The sequence below is a fragment of the Tachysurus fulvidraco genome, chromosome 24 (assembly GCF_022655615.1).
Source record: "Tachysurus fulvidraco isolate hzauxx_2018 chromosome 24, HZAU_PFXX_2.0, whole genome shotgun sequence".
Lineage (NCBI taxonomy): Eukaryota > Metazoa > Chordata > Actinopteri > Siluriformes > Bagridae > Tachysurus > Tachysurus fulvidraco.
Genome location: NC_062541.1, coordinates 17,181,878 through 17,203,272, shown reverse-complemented (window position 1 = coordinate 17,203,272; position 21,395 = coordinate 17,181,878). Strand labels below are relative to the sequence as shown.

The 21,395-nt window shown below is 44.1% G+C and overlaps 2 protein-coding genes across 4 annotated transcripts; one reads left to right on the top strand and one right to left on the bottom strand.

Annotated features, from left to right (window-relative positions):
• Nucleotides 1–4,021: 4,021 nt before the first annotated feature.
• On the bottom strand, nt 4,022–14,408 carry mgrn1b (mahogunin, ring finger 1b). Of its 2 annotated transcripts, XM_027142938.2 has the most exons (17): nt 13,905–14,408; nt 13,022–13,140; nt 12,818–12,906; nt 12,177–12,323; nt 11,482–11,599; nt 9,839–9,905; nt 9,720–9,763; nt 7,844–7,891; nt 7,631–7,699; nt 7,257–7,416; nt 7,042–7,151; nt 6,719–6,933; nt 6,475–6,586; nt 5,856–5,901; nt 5,538–5,624; nt 5,271–5,316; nt 4,022–5,135 (listed from the first exon to the last, which is right to left on the bottom strand). In XM_027142938.2, the coding sequence occupies exons 1-16, from the start codon at nt 13,990–13,992 to the stop codon at nt 5,276–5,278; spliced, it is 1,560 nt and encodes a 519-aa protein (XP_026998739.1). In that variant the 5' UTR covers nt 13,993–14,408; the 3' UTR covers nt 4,022–5,135; nt 5,271–5,275. The 2 variants fall into 2 exon arrangements, with proteins under 2 accessions (XP_026998739.1, XP_026998738.1); XM_027142937.2 differs by lacking the exon at nt 5,271–5,316.
• Nucleotides 14,409–17,128: 2,720 nt separating this feature from the next.
• On the top strand, nt 17,129–21,101 carry ubald1b (UBA-like domain containing 1b). Of its 2 annotated transcripts, none has more exons than XM_047808281.1 (3): nt 17,129–17,232; nt 17,503–17,732; nt 20,292–21,101. In XM_047808281.1, exons 2-3 carry the CDS (start codon nt 17,625–17,627, stop codon nt 20,553–20,555), a joined length of 372 nt encoding a protein of 123 aa, XP_047664237.1. In that variant the 5' UTR covers nt 17,129–17,232; nt 17,503–17,624; the 3' UTR covers nt 20,556–21,101. The 2 variants fall into 2 exon arrangements, with proteins under 2 accessions (XP_047664237.1, XP_047664236.1); XM_047808280.1 differs by lacking the exon at nt 17,129–17,232 and adding an exon at nt 18,348–18,401 and having other exon boundaries at nt 17,506–17,732.
• The last annotated feature ends 294 nt before the right edge of the window (nt 21,102–21,395 follow it).

Genomic DNA, 21,395 nt, shown 5'->3' with positions numbered 1-21,395 from the left:
CTTGCTCATAGCCCCCCAGCTAAGCAACCATGTGTTGGAGTTCACCCCGGTGAACGAGAGGATCGCTTCCCTGCGCCTTCGGGTCGGGGATAGGTCTCTCACGGTTATTTGTGCTTACGGGCCAAATGGCAGTGTAGAGTACCCAACCTTCTTGGCGTGTCTGGAAGGGGTGTTGGAAAGTGCTCCGACCAGGGAACCCCGTCGCTCTACTGGGGGACTTCAACACTCACGTGGGCAGTGACAGTGACACCTGGAGGGGTGTGATTGGGAGGATCGGCCCCCCCGACCTGAACCCGAGTGGTGTTCTGTTATTGGACTTCTGTGCTAATCACAGTTTGTCCATAACAAACACCATGTTCAAGCATAAGGGTGTCCATCAGTACACATGGCACCAGGACACCCTAGGTTGGAAGTCGATGATCGACTTTGTGGTTGTTTTATCTGACCTCCGGCCGTATGTCTTGGACACTCGGGTAAGGAGAGAGGCGGAGCTGTCAACTGATCACCACCTGGTGGTGAGTTGGATCCAATGGCGGGGGAGGAAGTTGGACAGACTTGGCAGACCCAAACGTACTGTGAGGGTCTGCTGGGAACGTTTGACAGAGTCTCCGGTCAGAAAGATCTTCAACTCCCACCTCCGGCAGAGCTTCAACCAGATCCCGAGGGAGGTTGGAGACATTGAGTCCGAGTGGACCATGTTCTCCACCTCCATTGTCGACGCGGCCGCTCGGAGCTGTGGCCGCAAGGTCTCCGGTGCCTGTCGTGGTGGCAATCCCCGAACCCGGTGGTAGACCCCGGAAGTAAGGGATGCCGTCAAGCTGAAGAAGGAGTCATATCAAGCCTGGTTGGCTCGGGGGACTCCGGAGGCAGCTGATAGGTACCGAAGTGCCAAGCGAGCTTCAGCCCGGGTGGTTACGGAGGCAAAAACTCGGGTCTGGGAGGAGTTCGGTGAGGCCATGGAGAAGGACTATCGGTTGGCCTAGAAGAAATTCTGGCAATGTCACAATGTCTGGCCTCAGGAGGGGGAAGCAGTGCCCTGCCCACACTGTTTACGGTGGTAGTGGGAATCTGCTGACTTCGACTGGGGACATCCTCGGACGGGGGAAGGAATACTTCGAGGTTCACCTCAACCCCACCGACATATCTTCCACTGAGGAAGCAGAGGGCGGGGGCTCAGTTGTGGACTTGTCGATTCCCCAAGCTGAGGTCACTGAGGTAGTTGAGAAGCTCCTCAGTGGCAAGGCAACAGGGGTGGATGAGATCCGCCCTGAGTACCTCAAGTCTCTGGATGTTGTGGGGCTGTCTTGGTTGACATGCCTCTGCAACATCGTGTGGAGGTTGGGGACAGTGCCTCTGGACTGGCAGACTGGTGTGGTGGTCCCTCTGTTTAAGAAGGGGGACTGGAGGGTGTGTTCCAACTATAGGGGGATCACACTCCTCAGCCTCCCCGGAAAAGTCTATGCCAGGGTACTGGAGAGCAGAATTCGGCCGATAGTCGAACGTCGGATTCAGGAGGAACAACGCGGGTTTCGTCCCGTTCGTGGAACCCTGGACCATCTCTATACCCTCGCCAGGTTGTTGGAGAGTTCATGGGAGTTAGCCCAACCAGTTCACATGAGTTTTGTGGATCTGGAGAAGGCATTCGACTGTGTCCCTCGTGGTGACCTGTGGGGGGTGCTCTGGGAGAAAAATCACACCTTATTCTTTTTTGTTGTAAATTAAACTTTATACTTAAGGGTTTGTTTTGTCATCTTTAGCTGTGAAGCCTGAAGATGAAAGATAATGTGAGCTTCATTAAACAGCCTGCTGGAGAACGACGTGAAAATATATTCATACGATTATTCAATCAGTCCGTCATCCTGCAACGTCACAACACAAAATAATGCAGCGGAAATGCTGATTGAACCGTGATGTGACTGTCGGTGAGCGATGGGCTAGTTTGAGTATCTCAGAAACTGATGTTCTGATCTCCTGGGATTTTCAGCACAGCAGTCTCTAGAGTTCTAGATTAGCATATTAACAAGTAACCTGCCCATGAAGTCGCAGTGATGTGGTTATGACGAGAGCTCAGACTAGAATGTCCATTAACTGTAGTGAGCAGAAAAGCACCTTCCTACACGTTAAACCTCAAGGTGGCTGGACAACAGCTCAAGATCCCATCAGGAAGAAGAACCCGAGGCTACAGGATCAACAAAAATGTCGTTTGATATATTCTACAGGCACACCGGTGTTCCTAATAAACTGGCCACTAAGCATATATTAGTGTTGATTGTGGTTCTGGATTTCAGTATAGTCAGGATTCAGTTCAAACATTTACACAGTGACGCCGTCATAAAGAACAAATACTTAAAAATGCATTATTTGGTCATTCACATGCACACACTGAACATGATGTTAATGTGGAGCATCAGACACACAGCTGACACTCACCCCCTGGATACCAGGTCAGTACAATAACACAGAGATACCAGAAGGCTTGGTGGGGCATCAGGGTGAAACAGCACAGTATCAGAAAGGTAAGTGTTTATTTGAGAGAGAGAGAGAGAGATAAAGATAGTTAAATAGATCATCTTTATTTACACATCATGCACAACTTCACCTCAACTTAATATTTTAATATAAAGCCACTTATCAACATTGCATATGCATTTTAATAATCTGTATAGAGCAACTGCTAATGTCACTCACACACACACTCAGTCTCACTCATTCACTGTCACTCACACACACACTCAGTCTCACTCATTCACTGTCACTCACTCACACACACACACTTGGTCTCACTCATTCACTGTCACTCACTCACACACTCAGTCTCACTCATTCACTGTCACTCACTCACACACTCAGTCTCAGTCATTCACTGTCACTCACACTCAGTCTCAGTCATTCACTGTCACTCACTCACACACTCAGTCTCACTCACTCACACACACACTCAGTCTCACTCATTCACTGTCACTCACTCACACACTCAGTCTCACTCACTCACACACACTCAGTCTCACTCATTCACTGTCACTCACTCACACACTCAGTCTCACTCACTCACACACACACTCAGTCTCACTCATTCACTGTCACTCACTCACACACACACTCAGTCTCACTCATTCACTGTCACTCACTCACTCACACACTTAGTCTCACTCATTCACTGTCACTCACTCACTCACACACTTAGTCTCACTCATTCACTGTCACTCACACACACAGTCTCACTCATTCACTGTCACTCACACACACACACACACACACACTCAGTCTCACTCATTCACTGTCACTCACTCACACACTCAGTCTCACTCATTCACTGTCACTCACTCACACACTCAGTCTCACTCATTCACTGTCACTCACACACACACTCAGTCTCACTCATTCACTGTCACTCACTCACACACTCAGTCTCACTCATTCACTGTCACTCACTCACACACACTCAGTCTCATTCATTCACTGTCACTCACTCACACACACACACACAGTCTCACTCATTCACTGTCACTCACTCACACACACACACACACACTCAGTCTCACTCATTCACTGTCACTCACTCACTCAGTCTCACTCATTCACTGTCACTCACTCACTCAGTCTCACTCATTCACTGTCACTCACTCACTCAGTCTCACTCATTCACTGTTACTCACTCACACACTTAGTCTCACTCATTCACTGTCACTCACACACACACACACTCAGTCTCACTCATTCACTGTCACTCACTCTCACACACACACACACACACACACACTCAGTCTCACTCATTCACTGTCACTCACTCTCACACACACACACACACTCAGTCTCACTCATTCACTGTCACTCACTCACTCAGTCTCACTCATTCACTGTTACTCACTCACACACTTAGTCTCACTCATTCACTGTCACTCACACACACACACACACTCAGTCTCACTCAATCACTCACACTCACTCACTGTCACTCACTCACTCAGTGTTGAAATCTAAAACCATAATGTCATTAACTGTATAAACATAAAACACTATTAAACCATTTTAGAAACTCTTTACTTAGTATCACACACTGGCACAGAGGCTGACAGCTGAATGAATACACACACGCCTCCAAATGTGTTCTTTAATCACAACAAGTGAACAGCTCAATGCACTAAAGTAGCCAGACTGCTAGTTAAAGGCACATGGAGCTCTATGCACAATGCTGCATTCACAAAGCATCTGCATGATGTTGCATATCGTGGTGCCGTGTTGTGTTGGAGGAATAAATATGTGTTAGGAGTTAAACCATAACAAGTTTGGCGTTATCTCTCAGGCTGTGAGGACGGAGTTCTCCTAAAATAGCTATATAGAGCTTTCATGATGTCTCGTGACACCTCGTGGATTCGCTGCGTTTCCATGTACACGTCACTAAACGTAGTGTTTCTTAAAGTCAAGTTCTTTCTACAGAATATATACGTAGGTGGAGGAGCAAATACACCTTGACTGATATATTTTGGTCATAAAACTGATAAAGCAAAAAGTCTGTACATTACACACACACATCTTAATCAAGGTCCGGTTCTGGAGACTAGCTCCGTCGCTCAGGGAAACGGAAAGCCTGAGACTCGCTGAAAGACGTGACTTTATATCAAATTCACTGAGTTACAGATCTGTATTAAAGACTGTTATAATCAACACTGCATTCATGAAGAAAAAGAAGCTGAATACGAGTTGTGCTTTAATCGGGTTAGTGTTGGATCTGAAGGAACGCTCCTAATACTTTAATAATATTTCTTAAAACTAGTGACTCAAAGCTAGTATGTTTTCCTGGTCTCTTCTTCTTTTCCCAGATTCCTGTTATGCTATGCTGGACTTGAGAGCCTTTCTAAATAAATACAATCGAATAGGTGAAATAAAAAAGAATGAAATACACAAAAACATGATTTACTGCTGAAGCAACTAGACGGCGGACTGCGGGAGAGAGTGCTGTGTGAACAGACGCTGTTAAGAGAGCTTTGGGCTGGTAGTCGAAGCCTTAAAGACAGAAAAGGGATTAAGGTCCAGTTATTCATCCTCCATGTGCAAAGAACTCATGGGACAGAGAAGAGGCTGGCTGGAGCAGCTCGTGGTCCGAGTAATCAAACTCTCCATGGAGCCCGAGGAACCTGCGGAGGACAGAGAGAATGATTTAAATCAGTGTCCAGATCAGCCAGCAAACGCAAAGCAGGCAACAAACTTTTCAACACCACAACAGGCTCAGAGAAGAACATGAAGACAGTGGAGACAGAAGGCCTACATACCAGAGTTACTCTTCCATACCGATAGAGCAGGAATCAGGACCTAGAGCTGCCCAGAGGCCATGGGGAGGAAAAAGGAGCACGCAAGCAAGCAGGAAGAAGAAAAAAAGAGAATACAGCACACAGGTTACATCGCTTAGCTAACAAGAGTTATCTGGGGTGGATGGTAGAGAACCACACAGGAAGAACAAACAGATATTATACACTGCCAACTAAAGCATATAGGAGGAAGTGAGCATCAGGGAGAAAAGAGTGAGCAGTGCGGCTCACCGGGTGTGTCGCTCTCGGCTTTGGTCAGGCTGCTGCGCTCGCTGATGCATTCAGGCAGAATCTCTCCATCAGAATTCACCCTGTCCTCTACACACACACACACACACACACACACAATTTTGTTGTATCGCCATCATCGATCACAAGATCGAAAACTCGTAAGTCGAACATAACTTTAAGAAACACTCCAAGCAATTCTGTAATATTCCAGACTGCATGTGTTATGAAACTGAACTATTTTTTTGTGTTGTGTATCATTACAGATCTCTGATCAGTGTCAGTGTCTCTGACTGCACAAAATGTTTTCATGGCACTAACCGTCTTCTGGAGACAGAGAGTCAGGAGCATCCTCTGGACCAGTGCACTGTAAAAGAGAGGGTGAGAAGTGAGAGAGAGAGAGAGAGAGAGAGAGAGAGAGAGAGAGAGAGAGAGAGAAGGTCAGAGAGAAAGAGAGAGAGAGAGAGAGAGAGAGAAGGTCAGAGAGAGAGAGGGAGAGAGAGAGAGAGAGAGAGAGAGAGAGAGAGAGAGAGAGAGAGAGAGAGACAGAGAGAGAGAGAGAGAGAGAGAGAGAGAAGGTCAGAGAGAGAGAGAGAGAGAGAGAGAGAGAGAGAGAGAGAGAGAGAGAGACAGACAGACAGAGAGAGAGAGAGAGGGAGAGAAGGTCAGAGAGAAAGAGAGAGAGAGACAGAGTGAGAGAGAGAGAGACAGACAGAGAGAGAGAAACAGAGAGAAACAAAGAGAGAGAGACAGACAGAAAGAGAGAGAGAGAGAGAGAGAGAGAGAGAGAGACAGACAGAGACAGAGAGCGGGAGAGAGAGACAGACAGACAGAGACAGAGAGTGCGAGAGAGAGAGAGACAGAGACAGAGAGTGCAAGAGAGAGAGAGAGAGTGCAAGAGAGAGAGACAGAGTGTGAGAGAGAGGAAGCTGGAGCTGACCTCAGTCGGAGCTGGACTGCTGGACAGCAGAGTGTGGGCCTGTGCATCAGAAATCTCTGACAGCTTCTCCTCATCCTCCTCCTGAATGGGTGATGAAGGTGAGCGTAGTGTGCTGTGAAGAGGTCACAGGTCAGAGCATCGTTTCTGATCGTTCCACACATACCAACATGATTACTATTAGGTACATAAAGATGTCCAGGTCATTATTAGCAGTGTTTTGGGATGCAGGCTCTCAGGTATGTACCTGTCAGGTGACTTGCTGACTTTTCCCTTTTGAAGGCTGCTTTCTCCAGAGTGTTCAGGGGAACTCAGCTGCCTGCTGTCGCCACTCAGACTGCCCGAGAAGTTGATCTCGTCGTACAGCGGGGCTGATGGCACAGCAGGGGACATGGCAGTGAGGCCGTTAAGAGCCTCCAAAAGGGAGATGGGCTCAAAGCCGGGAGGAACCGAGTCAGAGCTCTAAGGATTAGAGAAAACAAAAAATCTTAGATCTTCAGAATGACTGGTACTGCTGTAATACATCGAAGCCTGTGGGTAAAGTGTAAAGTGACTGTGTAAGAGACGTACCGAGTGCTCGTCATGGTCCATGCTCTGAGCAAGAACAGGGCTGAAAGAGACAGGAGAGAGAGCGCCAGGCTTCTTCCTCACTGCTCTGATCTGCAGCAGGGCACGGAAAGCTACACACACACACACACACACAAACACACACACACACACGAATGATTTTACAGCCCAAATACTTAAGTACCACTACAGTAGTAAACAGCCTATCTAGTACATACGAAGTCTGCAGATGGGGCAGTTGTTGGCCTGGTAGCGCAGTGTATCTGCACACGAGTTACAAAGACACAGGTGCCTACAGGGCAGGATGAGTGTGTCGCGCAGGTCCGACAGACACACCACACACTCGTTACTGTTGTCACTGTTCTCGTCATCAGATGGCTGGATGAAGGAATGAAACAGAAACTTTAGTCCAGTTAAAACTGAAAGCTGAGACATTTGACCCTTTTCTACATCCCCAGGTGAACCTGCGGCTCATAACGATGCCTTTTGAGTCTTAAAGCTTACTGAGATCATGGAACTTTCTGAGCAGTAACCTGACGACACTCCTGATGTTGTTTTGTACAGCTCTACTAAACATGCTGATTATAGTCACCTTTGTCTCCTGGTTGTTCTTATTTTCGATGCCGTAGATCTCCTGGAGCAGGTAACTAACCCGATCCACCTGTAAACAGCCAGCAATAACATCTTCGTCCTCATCATCATCATCATCATCATGCAACAAATAAAACTTGACATGGTTACTAATATTTAATCTCTTATAAAGAATAATCCCATTGATCATCTTCTTCAAAAATGTATTACTCACAATTTGTTTCTGCTTCAGAGGCTTCACTGAGAAACTGCCATCAACGTGCTGTGAAGAGAGAACCAGGAAACAGATGAGACCAGCAGATCAAACACTACATGCTGGTAAAACACATCTGACACAAACCTTATGTAATACGTTAATGTTTACTACACAGTGTATACTCTTCCACAGTATACTGGTGTTGAAATTGATCAATTCTATAAACAAATAAATAAATGTGGATGGAATTTCTTTTTCTCCTGACTGTACTTTCCAAATCATAGAACATTGGAGCACATTATCTGTGCGGTCAAATCCTTCTTAGTTTGTCCAATTACTTTTGGTCCCTTCAAAATTTTTAATCTTTTTCTATTTTGCAGCTTGCAAATCTTTTGCAGGGACACGGTGGCTTAGGGTTGGGGGTTCGATTCCCCCCTCCCCCTTGTGTGTGTGGAGTTTGCATGTTCTTCCTGTGCCTCGGGGGTTTCCTCTGGGTACTCCGGTTTCCTCCGGGTACTCCAGTGTGTGAGTGAATGTGTGTGTGTGTGTGTGTGTGTGTGTGTGTGTGTGTGAGTGAATGAGAGTGTGTGTGCCCTGTGATGGGTTGGCACTCCGTCCAGGGTGTATCATGCCTCGATGCCCGATGACGCCTGAGATAGGCACAGGCTCCCCGTGACCCGAGAAGTTCGGATAAGCGGTAGAAGATGAATGAATGAATGAACGAATGAAAAATCTTTTGCAGTCTGGAACCTAGAGACATCACCAGAGCTAGGTAACCTCCCTGGTGATGCTGTCTCAGGATGCTGTCCCATTTCCTGCTTGTTCTTGTGATGCTGTCTTAAAGGTGAAATGTAGTTCTACTTTAGTTTTATATATATATATATAGGGGGGGGCACGGTGGCTTAGTGGGTAGCACGTTCGCCTCACACCTCCAGGGTCGGGGTTCGATTCCCGCCTCCGCCTTGTGTGTGCGGAGTTTGCATGTTCTCCCCGTGCCTCGGGGGTTTCCTCCGGGTACTCCGGTTTCCTCCCCCGGTCCAAAGACATGCATGGTAGGTTGATTGGCATCTCTGGAAAATTGTCCGTAGTGTGTGAGTGTGTGAGTGAATGAGAGTGTGTGTGTGCCCTGTGATGGGTTGGCACTCCGTCCAGGGTGTATCCTGCCTTGATGCCCGATGACGCCTGAGATAGGCACAGGCTCCCCGTGACCCGAGGTAGTTCGGATAAAGCGGTAGAAAATGAATGAATGAGTGAATATATATATATATATATATATATAATGCCAAAAGCTGATCTTCGTGTTTTTGAGGCTTAACAATAGACATAAACATCATGTTTTGAACCCTCTGTATTTTCTCTGGTGAAATCTTCTCTTAACTGTTGACTTTGACACAGATACAGATCAACATCCTGAAGGATCTTCATGATCTGGTCAACTGTAGAGATTTATTTCGCTAGGGAAATAAAATCTATCATCCACCACAGTTGTGTTCTGTTTGTCTTCCAGGTCACCGGTCTGTTCTTTCTTTTTGAGAATTTATCAACTATTTACAGTATAACTGTTTTTTTTTCCCAGCCTAATGATGGCCTACTTCACTGGTAGTCACAGCTCTTTCGACTTTATACAGATTCCAACTGCAAATGGCACACATGAAATCAACCCTGGAGCTTTTACTTGCTTACTTATAAACTTAATAACGAGAGTACATAAAACAGCAGAGCAGCCAACCGTCCAATTACTTTTGGTCACATACAGAAACAAAATCCCTAAACCATTGGGTTAATGCACTCTAACTCCAACACCAGTACACCAAGACAGGCAGCTGAAATAACAATAACTTTGTATGTTTCTGTCTTTTAAAACTGTCTCAAACCTCAGTTTAGCTCTACTCACTCGTTCAAAGGCGGCCAACAGCACATGTGCGTGTCCCAAACAATCTGGAAAGAGAACACGGTGTTTAGCAACTAGCATGTGGGTCATTTCTAACACAGAAGAGTCACATGAGCACATACCGTCTCCTTCGTCCACTACTGCTTGGATGACCATGGGAAAAATACCTCTGTCCAGGTCAAAGTTCAGCTGGAATGACAGAGCAAGATTGAACAAATTAAAATTCCAGATTTCCAAATCTCAAAATAAATATACTTCAGGTGTTCCCACGGCTCGCTATCATATACAGCATGTCATGATGGGAGATACTAAAAAGGGCGGAGGGTCTGCAACAGGTAGGGATCACTCAGGGTCTGCAACAGGTAGGGATCACTCAGGGTCTGCAACAGGTAGGGATCACTCAGGGTCTGCAACAGGTAGGGATCACTCAGGGTCTGCAACAGGTAGGGATCACTCAGGGTCTGCAACAGGTAGGGATCACTCAGGGTCTGCAACAGGTAGGGATCACTCAGGGTCTGCAACAGGTAGGGATCACTAAGGGTCTGCAACAGGTAGGGATCACTCAGGGTCTGCAACAGGTAGGGATCACTCAGGGTCTGCAACAGGTAGGGATCACTCAGAGTCTGCAACAGGTAGGGATCACTCAGGGTCTGCAACAGGTAGGGGTCGCGTGGGGTGTGAAACAGGTAGGGGTCGCGTGGGGTGTGAAACAGGTAGGGGTCGCGTGGGGTGTGAAACAGGTAGGGGTCGCGTGGGGTGTGAAACAGGTAGGGGTCGCGTGGGGAGTGAAACAGGTAGGGGTCGCGTGGGGTGTGAAACAGGTAGGGGTCGCGTGGGGTGTGAAACAGGTAGGGGTCGCGTGGGGTGTGAAACAGGTAGGGGTCGCGTGGGGTGTGAAACAGGTAGGGGTCGCGTAGGGTGTGAAACATGTAGGGGTAACGTGGGGTCTGGTCGCACGGAGTCTGCAACAGGTAGGGGTCGCGCGGGGCGTGAAACAGGTAGGGGTCGCGTGGGGTGTGAAACAGGTAGGGGTTGTGTGGGGCATGAAACAGGTAGGGGTCGCATGGGGCCTGCAACAGGTACATTTATATTTACAGCATTTAGCAGACACTCTTACCCAGAGTGACTTACTTTTTTTTTTTATTTCAGTTTATACACATGAGCAATTGAGGGTTAAGGGCCTTGCTCAGGGGCCCTGCAGTGGCAACTTGGTGGACCTGGGATTCAAACTAATTACCTTCCGATCAGTAGTCGAACACCTTAACCACTGAGCTACCACATCCCCAGGTAGGGATTACTTGGGGTCTGGTAGGGGTCGCGTGGGGAGGGGACATGAGGTAACAGGTGGGGGGGCATGAGGTCTGTAACAGGTGGGGGTTTAGGGATTATGCGCCTGTATTGTTTGAGGTTGATCGAGACAGATAATGACTAACCTGGACATTTAAGCCCTGCTGTAGACTGTATATTTATCAGATCTCTCTTTCTCTGAGCAATGAGAGGAATGTGTGGCTGATTACTACATAGAATTCTACAGTATATAATTATATATAAAATTCTTGTTTATATTCTTCTGTCCAGCAATCCATATTGTTTAGTAAATGTTTACAGAAATAAACATTGTGCCTTTTTTCTAGTATTTTCTAGCAAATCATTTATTCATATACATAATACATGTACTATAGATAAATACTAATCCACTTGATTTTTAATGCAGATTGGTGCAAAGAGAACACCCTGATGACCTTAAAAGAGAACAATCACTTACGTCTTCCTCCTTCCATTCCGAAAAACTGATCTTGAAGGAGGGTAAGGAGAACTGCTGGCTCACTCCTCGCTTGTAGTGCACCGTCTCAGACACCATAGCAGGACTCTTGGGATTATAACTGAACAGGAAAAAAGATGAATTAATAGAGAACTAGATTCCCAAAGCACACAGCAGAGACTGGAATTAATATCATGATCAAGTTGTTGATGTTGATGCAGTGGATCCTCTTTAAAAGCTGAGGATCCTTACAGGAGCTTTGCGAAGCCAAGTGACAGACGTACTGAAAATCTGGAGGAAATGTGGGAGAAATGAGCAGCTAAGTAGCTAATTAATCAAAAGCATCAGAAACCTAAAACACACAGAGCCACAATGTCTTCTCTCTCGCAACACATTTTGCTGTGTATCCATGGAAACATGCTGTTGCTAAGGGCTCGAAATGACTCTTGGTTGCTGACAGACTTTCAGCTATGATTCATTTTAAGCCTGAAGCAAAAATGGTCCAGTTCCATCGTACCAGCAAGAAGAAACTCTTATGGATCCTTTAGATTAAACCCACAGTGTAGAACCATGAAGGTGACCGCTCTAACTGGCATATGGTTATGCTGGTTAGTCTGATGTTTAGACATAATTATTGATTTGTACATCAAGGTGATTTATGAAAATGTGTTTAGATAACGGTTTAACGAAACACTCACACTGCCATGCCATTGGAGAATTCCTCAAACGCCTGGCAGTAGATAGTGATGGCCACGCGGGCATCCGAGTCAAAGGTAAACTCCACTCCGTATAAAGATTTGGGCTTTGCTCCTTCCTCAGTCGGCGAATCACCATCATCTTTATACCTACACATGTCACACAGTTAAACATTCTGCACAGCCATTACACTGACAATTTTTGCAGCAACCTGAATGAGACATCTGATCGTTATTGATCATTCATTCATTCATCTTCTACCGCTTATCCGGACTTCTCGGGTCACTGGGAGCCTGTGCTTATCTCAGGTGTCATCGGGCATCGAGGCAGGATACACCCAGGACGGAGTGCCAACCCATCACAGGGCACACACACACACTCTCATTCACTCGCACACTACAGACAATTTTCCAGAGATGCCAATCAACCTACCATGCATGTCTTTGGACTGGGGGAGAAAACCGGAGTACCCGGAGGAAACCCCCGAGGCACGGGGAGAACATGCAAACTCCACACACACAAGGCAGAGGCGGGAATCGAACCCCCGACCCTGGAGGTGTGAGGCGAACGTGCTAACCACTAAGCCATCGTGCCCCCCGTTATTGATCATATTTAGAGTAATCAATATATGAATGAAATTCACCTGACGAGGCGCAGGGAGTCCTTCCTTATGTTGACCAGGCTCCTCAAGGTCTTCACAGGCTCATGTGGTGCCGGAGTCACGTACGGAAACTAGACGGTGATGTTAACAGGGACAAATCATGACTCATACAAAACACTGGGGAAAATATGACAGCATGTCTGTAACACTTTAAAAGAGCGCTCGGTCAGCTCGGTCCGTCTGTACCTGCACCGGACGGTTGCCTAGGAAATTGAGATCCATGTTCTCGCCAAACAGGTAACCTTCAGGATGAGGGGTGTCAAACTTCTCCCCTCCCATGAAGAAGTGACTTGCAAAGTAATTCCCTTCAGGGGGGAAAAATAGATCCGAGCCATTAGCTCAAATATAGGGGAGATATAGGAGATTATCACAATTTAACTCACGTTTATATTTTTTAAGGAAAAGCAGAATAAAATGGCAAAAGGTTGATGTGATATACATCTACCAGAAGGGCAAAGAGTAGAAATTGTGCAAGTAGACAAGTGCAGATAAATATATATATATATATATGTATATATATGAAATGTGTGTATGTGTGTGTGTGAACATATGTACCGCATGTAATATATATATATATATATATGAAATGTGTGTGTGTGTGTGTGTGTGTGTGTGTGTGTGTGAACATATGTACAGCATGTAGTATATATATATGAAGTGTGTGTGTGTGTAAACATATGTACAGCATATATTATATATAGGTTTATATGTAAACATATGTACAGTGAATAAATATAAAGGCTATAACAGTGTGTGGACATTGTCGAAAAGTACAAGTAAATGGTTCTAAGGCTATGGCGTTAAACACACACACACACACACACACACACACACACACATACATATATATATATATATATATATATATATATATATATATAGAGAGAGAGAGAGAGAGAGAGAGAGATAGATAGATAGATAGATAGATATACACACACACACACATATATATATATATACATATACACACACACACACACACACACACACACACACACACAAACAGATACATACATACAAAGCTGATGGATATTAAATCACATTAAAGTGACTCAGGAATAAAACGTACCAGATTTAGGAGGGAATCTATAAGCAGAATTGGCCTGGATATCGATATCCTCCACCCCGGCGATCCTCCGGCCCAGTACCGAGCCCATGATTCAGCGGTGCGGTTCACTAGCAGACTCCCGATAGCTGCTTCAGGGTCACAGGGCTTTCCGTCAGGTCACTCAAATACTCATTTAGTGTAAAAACATAGATGACCAGACCCTAACCTCTAACCCCTAACCTTTAGCCTGACAGTCGACGGAAAACACACACCGCTGTGCGGCTAAAGCTAAACAAATAAAAGTCACCAGCTAACACTACTGAGCTCGGTAGCTTTACGATAACTGATACTTGGCTTATCTGTGAAATAAATACGAAGTATCGACATCAACACAAACTGTTATACGATCAGTTTCTGTCCGAATTTCCTCCTGAGGTTTGTGAGCACTGCAGACGTGTAAAATGCCCACACTAAACAACAACAAACGGGGAAGTGGGAGATGCTTACACATAGCAACCTGATTGGCTGTGCCGTGGGATCGAGTCGATTACTAGTCCAATCAGATTGCTAGGATCCACTGACGCTAGTTGCGTGGTCATCTCTGCGTTTCTTTAACAATATATTCTTTGGCAACGATATTATTATGAGTGGAACTTTTCCTCTAATCCACAAATGATTGTAAAGATACAGAGAAGATTGTTGTGCTCTTGTATTTGATGTATATTGTATGACTGGGAAGGGTTTGTGAACCCTGACGTCTGCTTCTTACATCATTCCTCCATTCATTCAGTCATCTTCAGTCATTTATTTATCTTGCCCAGGGTTTCAATAGAGCCACAGCCAATCCCGGGAGCAGTGAGTCTAAAGCAGGACAGTTCATCACAGGGAACTGAGCAACAAGACTCGCACCCATAAACACCTAGCTGAACTCGCACAAACACCAGGAGAAAAACGCACGAAGACTCGCACAAACACCAGGAGAACAACGCACGAAGACTCGCACCCATAAACACCTAGCTGAACTCGCACAAACACCAGGAGAACAACGCACGAAGACTCACACCCATAAACACCTAGCTGAACTCGCACAAACACCAGGAGGACCGAGCAACAAGACTCACACCCATAAACACCTAGCTGAACTCGCACAAACACCAGGAGAAAAACGCACGAAGACTCGCACCCATAAACACCTAGCTGAACTCGCACAAACACCGGGAGAACAACGCACGAAGACTCACACCCATAAACACCTAGCTGAACTCGCACAAACACCAGGAGAAAAACGCACGAAGACTCGCACCCATAAACACCTAGCTGAACTCGCACAAACACCGGGAGAACAACGCACGAAGACTCGCACCCATAAACACCTAGCTGAACTCGCACAAACACCAGGAGGACTGCGCAACAAGACTCAGACAGCTCAGAGAACTCAAACTCACTGTGGATAAAAACATGTGCTAAACGGATTATTCTACTGTAAATGCATAACACACACAGAGAGACACTTCTTCACCTCTTATCCAGAGCAACTTACAATTTATCTCATTTAATACAGCTGAGCAATTAAGGGATAAGGGCCTTGTGGAGGAGCCCAGCAATGGTAACTTGGTGGGATTCAAACTCACACCTTCCAGTCAGTAGACCAACACCATAACCACTGTACTAAACTACTACATCCTCATCCAACCCATGGGGTGCACTGGGTGTTCTACTATAATAAACATATCTAAATTACAAACTAACACTGTTAAACCACTTTCAATAGTAATAAATTGTACAGTTAACTGAGCTAAACACTATGTCCAATGACACTTGACACTTCACCATCATGCCCATATGTGTGTGTTGAATCAGATATAAAAACAAATACAATACACAAATGATATCTCTCTTCATTAGTGGCATGCAGAAAACATACTACACTGTAAATCCCCATTAAATCCCTCTATTGCATTGATTTTAAGTGATTTGACCACTTTACTGAAAAAGCTTCAGCAGGGACGTGCTTTTTAAGGATTAAATGCTGACTTTGTGCCAAAAGTGAATTATTACACTGCGCCATGAGGATGCAGTCATGGTCCAATCCCAAGAAAAGAGAGAAAGTAAAGGAGAAGGGCATAAAGGCAAAGGATAGACTACAAAGGATAGTTTCTTGTTGCCTTATGATCTTATTAGCTTTTTAGAATTACTACAAACATCAAATTGTTGAGCTCATAACTGATGAGAACAGCTAACTGTGTCACTTGTCCACTTGTTACGACAGTGTTACTTGTTGTTATAGCATCGGCAGGTCTAGGGATTTCTGTCCACAGAGGGTCCTCGGGTACTTGTTTATTTTCTCATCATTTCAAGGCTGAACAGCAGCATGCTCCAGGCAGGTCTGCGTCAACACACCTTTTGACCTCGAACTTCATTTCAGCCTCCCTCAGGTCTTAAGTTCTCTCACACCACCCCAGTGATTTAAAACACTGATGTTTGCCTACAAAGCCAAAAACAGATCAGCACCCATCTACTTCATTGCTCTTACCACATCACGATGTTACCTCTGAGACTCTAGAGTCTCTAGTGCACCTCAGTGCAACCTTCCATCTCTGACAGTAGAGGGAAAACATGCATCGTCTCTTTGTGCTTAATATTTCATGTAACGTCAATGTGTCTTTATTGAGATGTTAATTGTTTTTATGCTGATTGATGTAAGTATGCTTTACTGCCCTGTTTACTGACCCCACTGGTTCCCATTGTTTCCTCACTGCATGCTTCTATTTCCTATCGCACCTTATATATGTCCTGCCAAGCAAGGAAATGTTATTTCCTGTACTTAAACTGTATCTGACTATGATCGCAATGAAGAACCTACAAAAAACTAAGACATTAATGTAAAAAAAGGAAAAATATTTACAAAAAATTAAGGTCTTGTTTTTTTAAACATGATTCTACTAACTTCCCTAAAGGTTTTAGACTCTTATTCCCATACCTAGTGATCTAGTATAAGCTTTATTATTGTCTTTATTAATGATAGAGGCTCCAGATCTCTTCTGTAAGTCACTCTGGATCTGCCAAAATGCCACAAATCTTAATTTTAATGTTAACAATTATTAATTAATTAAATTAATTATAATTAAATCATTATATATTATATGTATTATATCATATAATACTAATCTGATCAGGTTTATATTATTAGTTAAAGATTATTACACGTGATTTCAGCCTCTAGTCCACCAGAGGGCGCTGTGGACACCAAACATAAAAACATAAACACTTTGCATCAGCCTGTTGGGACGTGTTGCCAGATCCGTCCGGGGATTTTTTTTAAAGTCACTTTTTTGTCCGAGGGTTCAAGGTAAAAAGATTCGCATACACAATATTAACTATATTTACTTTACAGAATAAAGTGATCTTTTCACACAACCACAGCTGTAAATAATTATATATTCTTCTAGCTTTGTTATTTTTATTTTAATGACGTTATGTTAAACTTCTACCACTACTACTAATAATAATCTGATTTTTAGGTCGTTGGTGAATAAAACATTTTAGCATAGCTGTCAGTTTTGAATCATTGTATTGTATTTTATTAATCTATTGGTTTTTGTGTTGTTTGTTTTTAAAGTCCCGAGGTGATTATTTTTAGCCACACCTGGCAACTCTGCAGAAGAGCATGACTGAGTACGTCGAGTTTGAAGGCGTGTGAAGGAGGAACATTACAGCCGAGATATTAAGTAGTTTTGTAGCATGGACGAGCTAAAGCATCAGGTTATGATAAACCAGTTTGTTCTGATAGCTGGATGTGCCTCAGATCAGGCAAAGCAGCTTCTCCAAGCGGAACACTGGCAGTTTGAGGTTAGTTAGCACTTTGTTTACTAATTACACACTAATAATACACCAGTGCTGGGGGGACCACACACACACACACACACACACACACACACACACACACACACACACACACACACAGAGTCTGAGAGAGAGAGAGAGACAGACAGAAAAAGAGAGACACACACAGAGTGAGAGAGATTGAGACAGAGAGAGACACACACACACAGAGAGAAAGAGACAGACACACACAGAGAGAGATTGAGACAGAGAGTGAGAGAGACACAGAGAGAGAGAGAGAGAAAGAGAGACAGACAGACAGACAGAGAGTGAGAAAGAGACAGAGTGAGAGACAGAGACAGACAGAGAGTCAGAGAGAGAAAGAGACAGAGTGAGAGACAGAGTGAGAGACAGACAGACAGAGAGTGAGAGAGAGACATAGAGAGAGACAGAGATTCTTCCAACAGACTCAGTGACTGATTCCTTCTTTCCTTTCTATATATGATTTATATAAAATACATTACAGTATTCAGGTTTGGACAGAAAGAAAGTTAAATCATGACACAGACCACAGAGCGAATATTCTTCTATCTGTCACTTTTTTCAGTTATAAAGTCTCTTTTCTTTGTTGTTTTTTTCTAGACTGCCTTAAGCTCCTTCTTTCAGGAAGCAAATATTCCCTACAGTCATCAAATGGTGAGTTTCATCACAAGTCGACATGCTTTTCTTTCTTGTGAACGCTTCAGCTTTTGTTTTGGTGACTTCCGGCATGTTGTATATACACGTATCTCTGTGTGTGTGTGTGTGTGTGTGTGTGTGTGTGTGTGTGTGGAGAAGAGGAAGATGAGGGAGGCTCCAGAAAAATAAGAGATCACTCTGTTCACCAGCTTAACAACGCAACACAATATTATAGTGATACATTACTATATGCTCTGTATTACTACACAGATTGTCCCTTTTTTATTCACTTAAAGGCCACAAGAAGTATGTTTACATTTTATCTTTTAAGTTCAGTGTATCATTAGTAGATGAAAACTCTTTAAACAAGTTAATGTCGACTTCCTGTTTCATCTCAGCGCCCCACGTTTATCTCCCGAACCATGAGGTTATGTTTGTGGTTGATTTGTCTGATTGGCACGTGCACTTATTTTTGGTGAGAACATTTGGAGAACTGATTCTGGCCGGTGTGCTGCGTCTCTGAGCGAAGCTGTGATAAATCAGTTTGGGGTTTTCCCTGCCATGACCCAGCATGGGAAACGAGTAGAGCTGAAGCTTTCTGAAATCTGCTGAAAGAATAAACCGCGTGACTCTGGAGCGGAAGGCAGAGAGAAGTCATGGTCTCAAATAGCACAGTGTTGGCTGTTTGGGAGGCCCCATGTTGAGAGTCAGGGTGTTGGGTAACTAACTCCTCCAACACAAGCACACCGTCTGCAATGTACCTAATTAATACAGTTTGTGTTTCTGTGTATTTGTGAACGGTTGGTGATATTCCATACTTTCCACCGGGTAACAAGCTCTTTATTGTCTTGCACTTTGCCCTGTGCTTCTTTACCATCTGTCCTTCTTTGTAAATCATGTTCTCTCTGAAAGGGTCTGACGAGCAAAATAGCCACTTTGAAAAAACTTTCTACCGTGTAATATTTATCATCGAAGCAGTCGTGTACATATCGGGCTTCGTTTATCATACGATCGAACTCTGTAACACATTTGTTTCCTACTTACACTCCTGACTAACTGATTAATTAGAGAAACTAATGTAAATCTCAACAAGCTTTTTTATCTGGAATATACTGCCGAGTTTACACGACTTCATTTATTTCGTTTTTATTTTACTTTTAAAATAAGTTTCGGGGCCTGGATTGAAAATACGTCCTCATACTCGCTCATCACTAGGGACTAACAACACCATCTAGTTATCCATTTTAATCAAACCTACACAATTAATGGCTATTTCAAAAACCATTATAAAAATTTCTTTATGAAAACAAAATATCTAGAACATCAGGTACTGTGCTTGATTCCCAATAAAGTTATTAGATGGGGGTTTTGTATATGTTAAAGCCTCTCGTGCCCCTTACATCTACACATTGAGAAATCAGTCTATTATTACTGCTATTAATTAATAATATTTAGGGTAAAGAAAGAGGACGATGATTCGCCGTGGTGGTCCCTAACGGGGAAAGCAGAAAGTAGAAGATTTTAAATAAAGAAATCAAGTAAACACAAGTCTGTCAGTGAAAGAAGAATAAAACCAAAAAACGATTCAGTCGTGACAAAAGACGTAGCGCTGTATAAACAGCAGTTGTTGTTTATACAAACACTGAATGATTGTGTAGTTAATCTGTTGTGGGTGTCGCTACATGCTAATGAGCTGCGTGTGGAACTTTTGACAGCCAATCAGCACACAGGGAAAAAAAAATAGTAAACACTCTTGAAAAAAAATGTTTTTACTCAGTTTTTCCTCTCTCTCTCACTTTCTCTCTCTCACTCTCTCTCTCTCTCTCACTCTGACAGACACACACACGCACACACACACACACAATTCATATTCCTTGTCTAATTCCATGTCTCCTCTAATTCTTCCAGATGTGCACACCTGCCAACACCCCAGCAACTCCCCCCAACTTCCCGGACGCCCTGGCCATGTTCTCCCACCTGCGAGCCTCCGAGAGCATCGGTGCCAGTCCTATTGCCTCCATGGCTACCTCTCCTCCTCCCTACATTAACTGGGCTGTGGGACCCACACCACCCTCAAGCCAGCAGGGGCTTTGGGCAGCTGGTCAGCTTCCTACTCACACCACGGTTAACCAACAGCCGACATCCGAGCAGCCCGTGGAGGCCGAGAGATGAGAGCACAAGCTCCTGCTGGGCCTCCACAATGCAGGATGAGGAACGACGTCATAAAGAGAAGTGGATAAAGCACTGAAAGACTGAGAAACATGAGTAATGAAGACTGAACATGTGTTCTCATTTAAGAGACAGAACAGAAAACAGTTCACTGGTGTTTTTGTTTGTTTTGTAGTCCAGTGATCTCCTGGATGAAACATGTACTTCAGACCTCAAGCTTCACAAGTGTGTATGGGTTTATTAGCTTATTTCTCATCACTCACAGAGGAGTTTTAGTCAGCAAAAAAATACACACACACACGCACATTGTTTGCACTGAAACATCTATAATTTTCTAACATACTTTTGTTCTTTCCAAAAGAAAACAGTGTCTGTCAGGTGGTGATGTCATAATCAGGCTTGATGATGTTACACCAGAAAAGAAGGCTGTACAACACAATAATAGCTAAAACCATCAAATTATTACATGTTTTTTTTTGTCAATTTATGGAGATGACACTTATTCACTGTTATATATTTTATCATGTTAAATAAAAAATTTTTTTTTCATTTGCACCACAGCAAATACATGCAAATAGAAGCTAATTAGATAACTTTCTAGAATTCCAGCTACACGCAAACATCACAGTCGGTAATGTTTAACGCACAGAGGATGCCAGAAAATAAGAGAAAAAAGTACAGTAAAGTCTTAGCTCTAAAAATACAGTAAAGTCTTAGCTCTTAGATGAATCTGATATGCCATTTCAGCTGATCATTTGGTTTAGAGTTTATTCCAGCGTAATGGATGAAGTCACCACCGAGTTACACGCTCTCAGGGAGGCTTTTGTGTAACATAAAGAGCTC

Bases quoted from the DNA above. Each gene is read 5' to 3' on its own strand.
- ubald1b (XM_047808280.1), top strand. From the start codon at position 17,625: ATGGACGAGCTAAAGCATCAGGTTATGATAAACCAGTTTGTTCTGATA. The intron at 17,733-18,347 runs GTTAGTTAGCAC...GTTTTTTTCTAG, and splicing joins CGGAACACTGGCAGTTTGAG to ACTGCCTTAAGCTCCTTCTT. The intron at 18,402-20,291 runs GTGAGTTTCATC...TAATTCTTCCAG, and splicing joins TTCCCTACAGTCATCAAATG to ATGTGCACACCTGCCAACAC.
- mgrn1b (XM_027142937.2), bottom strand. From the start codon at position 13,992: ATGGGCTCGGTACTGGGCCGGAGGATCGCCGGGGTGGAGGATATCGAT. The intron at 12,324-12,817 runs GTGAATTTCATT...TGACATGTGTAG, and splicing joins GACTCCCTGCGCCTCGTCAG to GTATAAAGATGATGGTGATT. The intron at 9,906-11,481 runs GTAAGTGATTGT...CTGTCATTCCAG, and splicing joins CGGAATGGAAGGAGGAAGAC to CTGAACTTTGACCTGGACAG.